This window comes from Mesoplodon mirus, assembly GCF_964341445.2.
Source record: "Mesoplodon mirus genome assembly, chromosome: 14".
Classification (NCBI taxonomy): Eukaryota; Metazoa; Chordata; class Mammalia; order Artiodactyla; family Ziphiidae; genus Mesoplodon; species Mesoplodon mirus.
Genome location: NC_138990.1, coordinates 55723880 through 55737803, shown reverse-complemented (window position 1 = coordinate 55737803; position 13924 = coordinate 55723880). Strand labels below are relative to the sequence as shown.

Sequence of the window (13924 nt, the reverse complement as noted above, 5' to 3'; positions counted from 1 at the left end):
CATAGATATTAATTTAAATTCATGGAAACTAGAAGAAACGTGTGTTTAAAAAGTTATTTCTTTAGTATGAACTTCTGATTGTTTATGCTAAATCCTTCAGAAGTGCCTTTAGTTAAATGGCTATACCATTTGCAACAAATATAATTTTATATTAAAAGGAGCTATAAAAAGGACAAAAGGGTTATACAAAGGCAAATTTCTATATTTTTCAGAATACTATTGTTTCAGCATATAAAATACTAATTATAGTGGATTCCTATTCTCACTTAAGAATAGAAAGCTTTCAAGTGAAACCTAATTCTTCTCATCATGCTCCCAAAACCCCTGCAAAGGATTCAGAATTCTCACTAATGTTCCTATGTAACTAATTAGCACATATTTTTCTGTACATAGAGGAGTAAACTCTGATAGAATCCTCTATCCCTTTTCTGTGTTACAAAAGTCATAAATTAACCTCCCTCCATTCCTAATCTTTTCCATTCTTTATTCTTAATCCCGTAGAGGCATACACATATTGGATTTATCTGCCATATAAAACAAGCATTCAGTCATCCTTTCTTTAAGATTACTCTCAAATTTTAATTCAGCTTCAACTAAATATGTAAATATGCAAAACTCTTCAGTCTAAATGTTTCTTTAGTTAACAACCTGCAAAGACAGATTATGACATCATACAAAAATTAAGCAAGAAAATGAATATTTTACAAATTGTTTTAACTTTGAATAAAAAGTAATTTCTTTAAATGACTTCCTTAAATGAAAGTTAGCATATTTTGAATCTAAATTAGTAAGGATTTATGGGATTTCTTCTCTTATGAAAATATTTGCCCTCTCAATGCCTCTCAAAGTACATAAGAGCACATACTTACCCCATGTTGCTTGCCGTGGTTATATCGTCCTCAGATCAAGGCTTATCTGGATTCTGAATTAACTTAAATGTTATAAAAAGAAGCAGTAGAGGTTTGACTTCCCCGGAAACGAGACTGTCATATGCTAACTAGGCTTTTAAATGAGGAAAACTAGTGTCTCTTCTAATTATATAAGCTCCAGGTCAAATTCTAGCATCAACTAATCAAATAACTGAACTGCATTTAGTTCCAAGGAGTAAAAGAAAGAAAACTATTTAAGAGAAATGACTTTAGTATCTTAGAAAACTGGAGACTTGAGCATTGAAAAGTTACTTATATATCAATAAAATTTAAATAGTTTAAAAGCAAAGTATATATCTTGCTACCTTAAATAATTTGCAGAAAAATATTGGGGAAAATTTAGTTTTCAGTACAGCAGATATTTCTATATTTTCCAGAAGTTTTGAATTTGCATTATATGTCCTGGTCTCTGAAAACATCCTCTCACCTTACCTTAACTTGTCCAGTATTTATCTCCTTATAAATTCCAGTACAATAAAAGTATTTAATTCTAAAGCCATACCAGTTAATGCTAAGCAACATATCCAAAATGTCTAATTTTTAAAATGTATCTTTGAACACTTATAAATAGGGTCTTTTGAAATTAAATACAAAGTTGTTATCATGAGAAGCTATAAAAAATACCATTTTAATTTCAACATTTTAAAAGACATCTCAACCCAAATTTATAGTAGTACAACAAAAAATAAAAAAGGATTTAGCAATGATATATTGAGAAATACAAAATTTCACAAGATTTTGAGGGAAGAAATATTATATAATATGGAAGATATCTATTACATGCACCATCTTGCGGGGGGTCAGTTTTGGAGAAATAGTTTCAGTAAAAACACTAGGGTCTTTATTTTAATTTTTAATATGTAGCTGTCACGTACTGCTTTGGTAATTGCAAAATTATGTTATCTAAAAGGTAAAGAAGCTTTTTAGGCATAGAATATATGAGCACACACTGATCTACTTTTTAAAAATTGAGATATAAATCACCTATGTCAGAGAGAAATTTTCCTCTACCCTTCTAGATTCTTCTGGCTGGTCTAAGAATTACAATGAGTTTGACATGAGACAGATTAACAGGAGAAAATCAAACAAAAGTTTAATAATGTGGGAGGGAATCAAGAAAACTGAACAGCTCACTAAAATGGCCAAAGCCCTCCCTTAAAAACCATATCAGCTAAAGACAAAAGAGGATGTTGAGGGTAGTGGTTTGGGACTTCAGAGGAGGGCAGTTCAAGTGGAGATGGAAACGCAAATGCAAACGCTTGGTAAACAACTGTTTGTTGGGCCCTGCAGAGTGGACTCCGATCTCTATGCCCTGCTCAGCTTCCCCGGCCACACCTAGCCTAAATTGTTTGCCGATACCTCTATTCTGGGAAGAGGTCCTTTATCTACACTCTTTAGGCAGCTCAGGGGGGAGGTAAAAAGAAAGACTTCAGGAGTCTTCTGTTTCTTAAAAATAATCTCCCTAAATTAATCCTCATGCCAGAGAGACACATTTTGGGGTGGCAAATTTTGCTCCCCTACACATAACATACGTAAAATTTGCCCTTTTTATATGAACAATGCAGTGGTTTTTCATGTTCACAAGTTGTGCAACCACTAATTCTAGAACGTTTGCATCACCCCAAAGAGAAGCCCCATGCCTCTGAATTCCTCCTCCCTGGCAACCACTAATCTACTTCCTGTCTCTATGGATTTGCCTATTCTGGACATTTCACATAAAAGGCCGTATAATATGTGGCCTTTTGTGACTGTCTTCTTTCACTTAGTACAATGTTTTCAAGGTTGATTTATGTTAGAGCATGTGTCAATACTTCATTCCTTTTTATGGCTGAATAACATTCCATTGTACAGATATATCACATTTTATTTATCCATTCATCAGTCGATGGACATCTGGGTTTTCAGTATTGGGCTGGTATGAATAGTGCTGTTATAAACATTTGTATACAAGTCAATTTTCTTGGGTGCATGCTTAGGAATTGCTGGGACATATGGTAATTATATGTCAATTTTTTTTCTTTAAAGATTTATTTATTCATTTTGTATTTTATTATTGCTGCATTGGGTCTTTGTTGCTGCACACAGGCCTTCTCTGGTTGCGGTGAGCGGGGGCTACTCTTCGTTGCAGTGTGTGTGCTTCACATCGTGGTGGCTTCTCTTGTTGCAGAGCACGGGCTCTAGGCGCGCAGGCTTCAGTAGTTGTGGCATATGGGCTTCAGTAGTTGTGGCTCGCGGGCTCTAGAGCGCAGGCTCAGTAGTTGTGGTGCCTGGGCTTAGTTGCTCCGCGGCATGTGGGATCTTCCCAGACCAGGACTTGAACCCGTGTCCTCTGCATTGGCAGGCGGATTCTTAACCATTGCGCCACCAGGGAAGTCCTATGTCAACTTTTTGAGAAACTGTTTTCCTCAGCGGCTGTACGATTTTTCATTCCCACCAGAAATATTTGAGGTTTCAATTTCTCCACATCCTTGCCAAGTTATTAAGTCTTTTTAAATATAGTCATCCTAGAGATTGGGAAATGGTATCTTTTTTTAAAATATTTATTTATTTGGTTGTGCCAGGTCTTAGTTGTGGCAGGCAGGCTCCTTAGTTGTGGCACATGGGCTCCTTAGTTGTGGTAGGCAGCCTCCTTAGTTGTGGCATGTGAACTCTTAGTTGCAGCATGCACATGGGATCTCTAGTTCTCTGACCAGGGATCGAACCCAAGCCCCCTGCATTGGGAGCATGGAGTCTTAACCACCACGCCACCAGGGAAGTCCCAGGAAGTGGTATCTTATTGTGGGTTTAATTTGCATTTCCCTAAAGAGTAATGGTGTTGAACATCTTTCATTTGCTTATCAGACATTTGTATATCTTCTCTGAAGAAATGTCTATGCAAATCCTTTGTCCATATTTAAACTGGGTTGTCTTTTTATTTATATATATTTATATATGAGTTCTGTATACTGAAAACTAAACCTTTACCAGATATATGATTTGCAAATGTTTTCTCCCATTCTGTGGATTGTTCTTTCATTTTCTTGATAGTTTCCTTTAACATACAGATATACTTTTTTTTTTTTTTTTTTGCGGTACGCGGGCCTCTCACTGTTGTGGCCTCTCTCGTTGTGGAGCACAGGCTCCGGACGCACAGGCTCAGCGGCCATGGCTCATGGGCCCAGCCGCTCCGTGGCATGTGGGATCTTCCTGGACTGGGTCACGAACCCGTGTCCCCTGCATTGGCAGGTGGACTCTCAACCACTGCGCCACCGGGGAAGCCCTACTTTTTATATATATATAAATTTATTTTATTTTTGGCTGCATTGGGTCTTCATTGCTGCACTCAGGCTTTCTCTAGTTGCGGGAGAGGGGGCTACTCTTCGTTGCAGTGCGCGGGCTTCTCATTGCAGTGGCTTCTCTTGCTGCGGAGCACGGGCTCTAGGTGCGCGGGCTTCAGTAGTTGTGGCTCACGAGCTCTAGAGTGAAGGCTCAGTAGTTGGGGTGCACGAGCTTAGATGCTCCGCGGCATGTGGGATTTTCCCAGACCAGGGCTCAAACCCTTGTCCCCTGCGTTGGCAGGTGGATTCTTAACCACTGCACCACTAGGGAAGCCCAGATATACTTTTTAAAGATGACAAAACTCAGGCACAGGATTGGAAATTGACTTTGTCAAGATCTGCATAGTTTTTCGTAAAATGAGCAAACTCTCAATTGAATCACGTTAATTTCTTTTCTTTCTCCCCCCTACCCTTTTTTGGCCACACCGTGTGGCATGCAGGATCTTAGTTCCCAGACCAGGTATCGAACCTGTGCTCCCTGTAGTGGAAGCACGGAGTCCTAACCACTGGACCGCCAGGGCAGTCCCTACATAATTTATTTTAAACTAATTATAAGATGATCAAAAGAAAGTTCAAAAAAGCATAAATGAGTGATGGTTTTATTGGCAAAATTACAATATATAGGTAGTGTATGAAGTTACTGCAGATGACATTTAGTTGTTTTCCTTACAACTAAAAGCTGCAATTACCACATTAAAACTTTAATGCAGAATATCTACATGTGGAGCTTTAGCCTCAGGCCTGGAGCAGCTGTGAAATGAAAGTTACCACACCATTCTAGTCCTTGGATATCAGTATATTGTCCTTCACCTTCCACCCTGCAATAGTAAAAAAATAAGTGTGTTCATTAACCAAGACCAAAAATTTACGGTCCAGATATGATTGTCCAGTATATTATATACTATGTCTGAAGAATCATATCTTTCCACTATCAAATTTTGGTCTAAAACCTGACATCCTGCTTTCATATCCTACAAACAAAAAAAGAAATTACTATTCCAAACAAATATTGTCATTATACAAATTTTGGTGCCTAAGATTTTAGGATTACATATGCTTAGTTTAGACCAAAACAGTCAAAAAGTGAAAAGTTTTTATTGGTTATCTGGCTTAATTAGTTCATTCATTTATTCAACAAATGTTTATTGACCTTCAACTATGTTTGAGGTGCTACGCTCTATGCTGGACTCTATGTTTTCTGGACTCTTCGGAGTGGTGAAAATGCACTTCACATAACCAAACAGACCTTTATCCCATGGGTTAGAGTTTTCTCCCTTTATCAACATCAGTGGGAAAAGTTTACATGTTGTCATCACAGACTTGGCATCAGAATAGGTGAACACTTTCTACCCTCCTCAATATGTATCAACCACTTCATAACAATTAGGTTGCAGTTTCAATTCTGGAAATAATAAAGGGGTAGTTATAAATGAACCATGAACCTCTGGATGACACGGCATGGTATTTGGTGTGAGGATTAAGCTTGTGAAGATACATGGTGGAGGGTAGGGGTAGGGATTTGGAGGAAGGTGGTCAAAAGGTACAAACTTCCAGTTACAAGATAAATAAAGTACTAGGGATGTGATGTACAACATGATAAATATAATTAACACTGATGTATGTTATATGTAAAAGTTGTTAAGAGAGAAAATCCTTAGTTCTCATCACAAGGAAAACTATTTTTTTCTTTATTTTGTGTCAATGTGAGATGATGAATGTTCACTAAATTTATTGCGGTAATCACTTCACGATGTATGTAAGTCGAATCATTATGCTGTATACCTTGAATTTATACAGCGGTGTATGTCAATTATATCTCAAACTGGAAGAAAAAATAAAATTTAAAGCTAAAAAAATAGTTTATCAAGATATTTCAAGTGAAAATAATTTTTGGCCTAAATTTTCTCAATAATTGCAACAAGCTTTCCATTTCCAATATGACTGCAAAAAGTTCTATAGGAACAGAAGTCAAGAGGAAATAAATGAAAAGTCTAATAGATTATCACCAAGAATGACATTTTCTTTTGGAGCCTCATGATGGCCTTAGCCTCTCTTATAACATTTTTTTTCCCCAACGTATAACACAAATTTTCCAAAATATATTATAAATACATTTTAACTAAATACATTACAAAAGAAATTTAGCATTAACTAAGTTTTTAAGCGAATGTGCCTGAAAAGACTCTTTTAGAACTACAATGACATTTTATTTTAAACTTACCTATTTTCATTGAAATTTCCAGTGTACTTTGCCCCAGTTGGGAATGTATAAGTCCCCAGTCCATGAAACATATTGTCCTTAAAGTGTCCTTCATATACTGCTCCTGAAAAATGCTCAAGTCTTCCAAAACCATTCATCTGTTTGTAACAAAGGAAATTACCTCAGTAACTAATCTTCAGTTCCCTAGAACATTTCAAAAATGTACACATATGTCTATCATCTACTTTGTTATTATTTAATCTATCATCGTATCATCCTTTATTTTCACAAAAATATGATAACATTTTATCACTGTCCTTTGTATATATCTCTCTGTGAAGCTCACCAAGTCAATGTTTCTGATCTGGGGCACTTGAACATCTTGGGGGTCCATGATGATAATAACAGGAGTCCTCAAGATACCTTGACTATATCCAAAAGCTTAAAGGACAACCAGTTTAGTTAGCCCAGAAATGGCACAAAGAAGTTGTTAAGAACAAAAATTTGTATTCAGGCAGACCCGAGAACACATTTTTGTTTCATCACTTAACTAGCTGGGCAAGAAATCTGAGCCTGATTTCCCTCAATTGTAAAATAGGAACATTAATGGTATCTGACTCATGAGGCTGCTATGAAGATTCAATGAGAAAACTATGTAATGAGTTCACTTTGCTCAATGAATAGGAAATAAGATAGATGATGATAATTAGCTCTCTGCATGAGTTTAATACTATTCTTATGTTCATATATGTTAAATATAATCATTTTTTATTTTTATTGCATGGTCTACTCATATGTGTCTTTTGATTAATGGTGAAATGCCTGGAATCATTTAACCAACAGAGTTACTTATCCACTGTCAATGCTCAAAACAACAATAATACCTTGTCATCTTTCCAGCTTCCTTTGTAGACAATCCCATTAGGAGTGGTATAAATACCTATGCCATTTCTCTCCAAGATTCCAGAAGATGTTCTTGTACAATCCCCATCTAAACAAGAGAGAAATACTGAAGATTATAAAAGGGAACCTTGTTTAACTAAGTAATAATAAAATGTTTATGTTCAGGCTTAATCAGAACTGCATCCCCTATGGGTCTCTTTGGCTTCCTAGCACTGAAATTGATGAGACCAGAGATGAGGAGCTCTGTGGACCTAGGTCTTGTAATCATTGACACTCAAGGGCCCAGAAGGTTGACATATGGCTATGGCCCTCCCATAGCTTTCCAAGGCACACTGTCTATACTTAACATTAGAGTTTAGATTTAAAATCTGTTCCTCCATTAGTATTTCTATGTTATTTTATTTAATGGAGTTAATATCTCAGTAGTAGTTTTATAAAGTGTAACAGTCTCAGTTTTGTACCCTTAAGCTATTTAATTTTAGTCTGCATAGAAAAAAGTAATTGAAATGTTTGCTTACCATACTTGTCTCCATTTGGAAATATAAAGTTTATCTTAAATACTTCTGGAGCTGTTTTAAAAGATTTCAGAAAAGTCGCATAAGCTTAAATATTTTTACATCATAAGACCTATAACATATTTGCTTTAAGAGCTAACCAAATAGACTCACTTCATATGATCACAAGCATATCATGATTACTTGGCATTTCCATAGTCTAGTGTAGGGTCCTGGGGAAATAAATGATTTTGTCTAGATGATCAATTTTTACTTGTTTATTATAACAGCTTTATTAATATATAATTCACATACCACCAAAGTTACCCTTTAAAAGTATACAAAATTCATTTTTTTAGCATACTCAGAGTTGTGCAACTGTCACCACAATCTAATTTTTCAATATTTTAATCACCCCCAAAAGAAATCCTGTACATATTAGCAGTTACTCTCCATTACCCTAAAACTCACCCAACCCCTGGCAACCACTAATCTACTCTCTGTCTCTATGTACTGGTGTATTCTAGATAGTTCGTAGAAATGGAATCATACAATATGTGGTCCTTTGTGATTAGCTTCTTTTACTTAGCTTCAAGGTTCATCCATGTTGTAGCCTGAATCAGTATTTCACCACTTTTTATTGCCGAATAGTCCATGCCTCAAAAATAACGCATTTTGTTTATCTATTCATCAGTTGATGGCCAGTTGGGTTGTTTCCAGTTTGGGCTGTTATGAATAATGCTATGAACATTCATGTATAATTTTCTGTTTGGACATATGTTTTTATTTCTCTTGGGTATATGATCTATTGATTGTCCCACAGAGGCAAGGTAGAGTGAGCAATCTCTGATTTGGCAGTGGAAGGAAATAGAAAAGAAAGATAGTAAGTGAGAAGGGGTGGGGGAGGGAATGGGGTCCAAACAGAATGAGATTGGAATGGAGACCAGGTGAAAAAAGGACAAAGACAACCGCAGGCCTGGGGGTGGGGGAGGGGTGGAATCTATGCCTCAGAGCCCTGGGACATTTAGTGGACTAAAACATTAGAAACTAATTTTTGCCAATACTGAAGAAAACGTATGTGAAGATAAGTAAACTATAACTTCTAGGACAGTAGTCTACTAGAATGTTACTCAAAGTGTGGCCATCCATTAGAATCATCTGGGATGCTTTACAAGTTCCTACGCCCTTCCACACAGCTGAATCAGAATCTCTGTGGGTGGGACAAGAGAACTGATCTTTTTAATTGAAAGATTAATGAGTGCCAGTTGAGAAAGGCTGGAAGCTCATCCCCTCTGAGGAAACAGAGTTAATAACACAATAGGCAGAAGACTTAAACATCGTCAGAGAGAAAGGGAGGGTATAGCAGCCTTGAGACAGGAGCGGATGCTTATGAAAAAATAATTAGCAATCTAGGAAATGAATAATGTAATTGTTGAAATAAACCTCTTTAGAAGGGCTGAATAGCAGAATGAATACCGTTGAAAAGTAAATTAGTGAACTGGAACACAAGGTTGAAAATTTTTCCCAGAAAGAGGTGTAAAGGAAAACAGAGATACCACCTGACAAGGCGTTTCACATCTCCCCTCACCCCCAGACGCCTCCAGGAGCCCCCAGGAGGTCTATCCCTAATGTCGTACTTAGGGCCCTATTAAAATAACGCTTTTGTGCCGGAGTCCCTTCTCACACTCCACTCCTCTGGGTCAGGATCACGGATTAGTTATCTCTTTTCCCACCCTAGTGTCCAGCTCAGTGCTTAGTACTTACTGGTAGGAACTGAAAGTTTAGTGAATGAGTGGCACTTGGGAAGCAATCGTTAAAGGCTTACTAAGCAGAGCACTAAACGTGATCATACAAGAAACCGAACTGTTTCAATGGCCCTTAAATGGTTCCACATCCGAAACTTTGGACTGTTAGAGCTAGAGGGAGGGAACCTAAGAGATCGAGACTGGCAACAGAGAGGAAACTGAAACCAGAGACGTTGGCACTTCCCCAAGGTGTCACAACAGCGAATCGACGGCCGAATGAGAGCTAGAATCCAGGTCTCCAGATTCCCACAGCACGGGTTCTCCGCGTCCCCATCCCACCACGCTCAGGTAATATGTCACACCTGTACCGGAGTTGCCAGGGGCCGAGCTCTGGCTCAGTGCGAGCTCTACATAAAGGGGCGTTGGGAGGATGGGACACTCACTTGACACAGGGGTGCTGGAGAGATTTTCTGGACTCTGCGATTCCCCCTGGGCCGCCAGCTCTGTGACCTGGAGGGAAGGAAGCAGTAGCTCAGCGCAGACTGCGACTTGGTTGCTAGGGCGACCAGGCACCTCTCACCCGGAAGCGAATAGGCAAGGGCCCGAGGTTGAGCCAATCAGAAGGCGCCAGGGCTGGGCCGCTGCAGCTGGGCCGCTGCGGAGCCGCTCCAGGTGAGGTCTCGGTGGGCGCCGCGTCCTAACAGACGCCCCGGGAAGCAGCGCTGTGAGCCCGGGGCGGCCTCCCCTGCCGCGTATGAGGGATGTATTTCAGTGTGCGTGGTTTGCGCGTCGGCCCAGTAGTCAGTGTGCGGACCCTTCTACCGACTCCCTCTCCCGGAGTGGTCAGGGTCTGAGGAGCCTCCCGGCCCGGTGGGATACAGCCTGTCTGGCTGGGGCCGGTGAGTCTGGAGCATTAGGATCCCAGGCCCTGAGACCGGGCCCGGCGGGGGTCGGCAGCTGAGGCTGTCCACGCTCAGGCTGGAGGCGGGGGAGCTGAATTCAGGCTCGGAGCCGGATAAAGGGTGGGATTGGAGGGGCTCAGGTTTCGTTTCCTGTCTCTGTCTCCATCTCCAATGGGTGGCTATTTGGGGAGAGGATTTCCTGCGATGTATGCTGGAAGAAAGGTACCAGGTCTGGGTATCTGCAAGGAGCTGGATATATGGGGTGAGTCAGAGATTTGCCTGGGAGGGGAATGGTTTGTGGTCAGTTTTCAGCGCCCAGCTTGGTGATTCTGTTCCTGGGAGCCAAACTTGGATGTTAAACAAAGGATACTCTTCCAGCCAAACTTAGGTTCCTGTGTCCACGGTGAACAAAGATAGTTGGAATCTTCCCAGACTAAATGGATTTATGATGTTTTGGCTTCTTGTGGGCCTACCTGGCCGGGAAGAAACTGCCATTCCCAGAGCTAGCTAATTAACAATTAACCTGTGAACACGGCTTTCGTATGCAAAACAACCAGTCCTGCACCAACCACCTCCTTTGTCTAACCACCAAGCTAGTAGTTCCCCTGCCCTAAATCAATCTGGGGCCAGGTACCCTATGCCTCAGAGTCTGTGGGAATTACTCAAACTAGCCAATCCTAAACTGATTACCCTGCCCTGCCTTGCTTTTCCCGTGGAAAACCCAAGAAAGGCTACAGCCTATGCCTTACTCTTGTTCCTTTCTGCCTCCTCCTGACACTGGTGCTTCCCCCTGTGGCCCACCGTGGCATGGCATGCCTCTCCTTTCTAGGGGAGTTGTAAGTAACATTAAACTTTTCTTTCAGTGGTATTGATCTCTCTGCGTCAGCACTCAGTCACCTTTACAAATTAAGACCCAGGCACAAATTAAGGGGGGGGGGGCTGGCTTAACAGTAAGTTTTGTTTTTTTGTTTTGTTTCCTTGTTTTATTTATTTATTTATTTAGCTGCGTCGGGTCTTAGTTGTGGCACGCGGGATATTTCGTTGCAGTGCGCGGGGTCAGTAGTTGTGGCACGTGGGCTTAGTTGCCCCGTGGCATGTGGGATCTTAGTTCCCTGATCAGGGATCGAACCCACGTGCCCTGAATTGGAAGGTGGATTCTTAATCACTGGACCACCGGGGAAGTCCCAACACTAAGTTTTGAATTGAAGATACAAAGTACATGTTTGGGGGGTAAGAGGGAAATATGGGGGAAAGAATTTCATCTTTGGAGTTGAATGTATTGTTTCAAACCCTGGCTCCAGACTTTGCTTCTATAGTTGGTGACATTAGGCAAGTCATGTAATTTATCTGTTCTCTAGTTTCCTCCGCTATAAAATATAGAAAATAATATTTAACTTATAGGAGTTTTAGAGAAGTAAATGAAAAATCTTACCTTTCCCCTCAATGCAGACTTGTATTTCCAACTATTAATACCTTCTACATATCTCCATTTGAATATCTAGAAGACATCTCAGATGTAACATTCATTCTGAACTTGTGACACTCCCCGTATCTTTTCGTCCCCACTATTCCCATTTTGATCACATGGCTGAGCACAGGACCCCTGTTCACCTAGTTAATCTAGGCCCTAAAATCTTACAGTAATTCTAGACACTTCTTTCTCATACCTTGCATCTAATTCATTTACTGTTAAAGTACATTGAGAATCTATGGCCACTTTTCAGCTCCACTTGCTCCCACCCTAGTCCATCTCACTGTGTTTTTGTTTGTTTGTTTGTTTTGTTTTGTTTTTTATCTGCAGACTGAACAACTGCAGTAGTTTCTAACTGGCCTCCTGGTTCTCCTCACCTCCCTAAAGACTTTTTATTCTTCACAAAACAGAGTAATTTTTTTTTTTACTTTTTTCTAGATAATTTTAATGTAAATCTGAATTTAAAAAAAAATTTTATTTTCTATTGGAGTATATTTGATTGACAATGTTGTGTTAGTTTCAGGTGTACAGCAAAGTGATTCAGATATATATATATATATATTATATATATATATATATATATATATATATATATATATATACACACACACACACGTATCTATTCTTTTTCAAATTCTTTTCCCATTTAGGTTATTACAGAATATTGAGCAGAGTTCCCTGTGCTATACAGTAAGTCCTTGTTGGTTACCTATTTTATCTTATTTTATTTTTTAAAGATTTTATTGATATGGACCATTTTTAAAGTCTTTATTGAATTTGTTACAATATTGCTTCTGTTTTATGTTTTGATTTTTTGGCTGCGAGGCATGTGAGATCTTAGCTCCCCAACCAGGTATTGAACCCACACCCCCTGCATTGGAAGGTGAAGTCTCAACCACTGGACCGCCAGGAAGTCCCTGGTTATCTATTTTAAATACAGCAGTGTGTATATGTCAATCCCAAGCTCCCAGTCTATCCCTCCCCGCCACCCTTCCCTCCTGGTAACCGTAAGTTTGTTCTCTAAATCTGCGATGTTCTCTAAGTCTGTGAGACTGTTTCTGTTTTGTAAATAACTTCATTTGTATCTTTTTTTTTTTAAGATTCCGCATATAAGCCATATCATATATTTGTTTTTCTCTGTCTGACTTCACTTAGTATGATAATCTCCAGGTCCATCCATGTTGCCGCAAATGGCATTATTTCATTCTTTCTTTCTTTCTTTTTTAATATTTATTTATTTGGCTGCGCCGGGTCTTAGTTGTAGCATGTGGGATCTTCATTGCAGCATGTGGGATCTTTAGTTGCGGCATGTGGGGTCTTTAGCTCTGACATGTGGGCTCTTTTAGTTGCAGCACGTGGGCTCTTAGTTGCGGCGTGCAGGATCTAGTTCCCTGACCAGGGATTGAACTTGGGTCCCCTGTGTTAGGAGCACGGAGTCTTAACCACTGGACCACCAGGGGAGTCCCCTACAGTATTTCATTCTTTTTAATGGCTGAGTAATATTCCATTATATATGTGTACCACATCTTCTTTATCCATTCATCTGTCGATCGACACTTAAGTTGCTTTCATGTCTTGGCTATTGCAAACAGTGCTGCAGTGAACATTGGGATGCCTGTATCCTTTCTAACCATGTTTTTCTATGGATATATGCCCAGGAGTGGGATTGCGGGATCATATGGTAGCTCTCTTTTTAGTTTTTTAAGGAACCTCCATGCTGTTCTCCATAGTGGCTCTACCAATTTACATTCCCACCAACAGTGTAGGAGGGTTCCCTTTTTAGAGTAATTGTTTTAAAACCTAAGTCAGTCGTACCAAGCTTTTGCCTCTGCTCTCTAGTGACTTTCTATTATACTTAGAATAAAATTCAAAGTTCTTCCCAGGACCTACATGGCCGTCTACTTTCTGACCTCATCTCGTTTGCTCACTATATTGCAGACCCACCAGACTCCTTACTCTTCAT

At 39.6% G+C, this 13924-nt stretch overlaps 2 protein-coding genes across 10 annotated transcripts in view; one reads left to right on the top strand and one right to left on the bottom strand.

Annotated features, from left to right (window-relative positions):
* Nucleotides 1–4817: 4817 nt before the first annotated feature.
* MORN2 (MORN repeat containing 2) lies at nt 4818–10117 on the bottom strand. Of its 2 annotated transcripts, XM_082641837.1 has the most exons (6): nt 10032–10117; nt 8018–8076; nt 7868–7918; nt 7331–7437; nt 6468–6604; nt 4818–5064 (listed from the first exon to the last, which is right to left on the bottom strand). In XM_082641837.1, exons 5-6 carry the CDS (start codon nt 6602–6604, stop codon nt 4962–4964), a joined length of 240 nt encoding a protein of 79 aa, XP_082497963.1. In that variant the 5' UTR covers nt 7331–7437; nt 7868–7918; nt 8018–8076; nt 10032–10117; the 3' UTR covers nt 4818–4961. The 2 variants fall into 2 exon arrangements, with proteins under 2 accessions (XP_082497963.1, XP_082497962.1); XM_082641836.1 differs by lacking the exons at nt 7331–7437; nt 7868–7918; nt 8018–8076; nt 10032–10117 and adding an exon at nt 6793–6925.
* Nucleotides 9782–13924, top strand: part of DHX57 (DExH-box helicase 57) — a 59378-nt gene continuing 55235 nt past the window's right edge. Inside the window, exon 1 of one of the 8 annotated variants that reach the window (XM_082641828.1) lies at nt 9782–9936. In XM_082641828.1, the coding sequence (XP_082497954.1) occupies nt 9865–9936 (72 nt within the window). In that variant the 5' untranslated portion in view covers nt 9782–9864. Of the gene's footprint in view, nt 9937–10184; nt 10261–10281; nt 10488–10525; nt 10753–12631; nt 12652–13924 lie in introns of those variants that run through there. The other 7 variants (XM_082641827.1, XM_082641830.1, XM_082641834.1 and 4 more) reach the window with 7 other exon arrangements.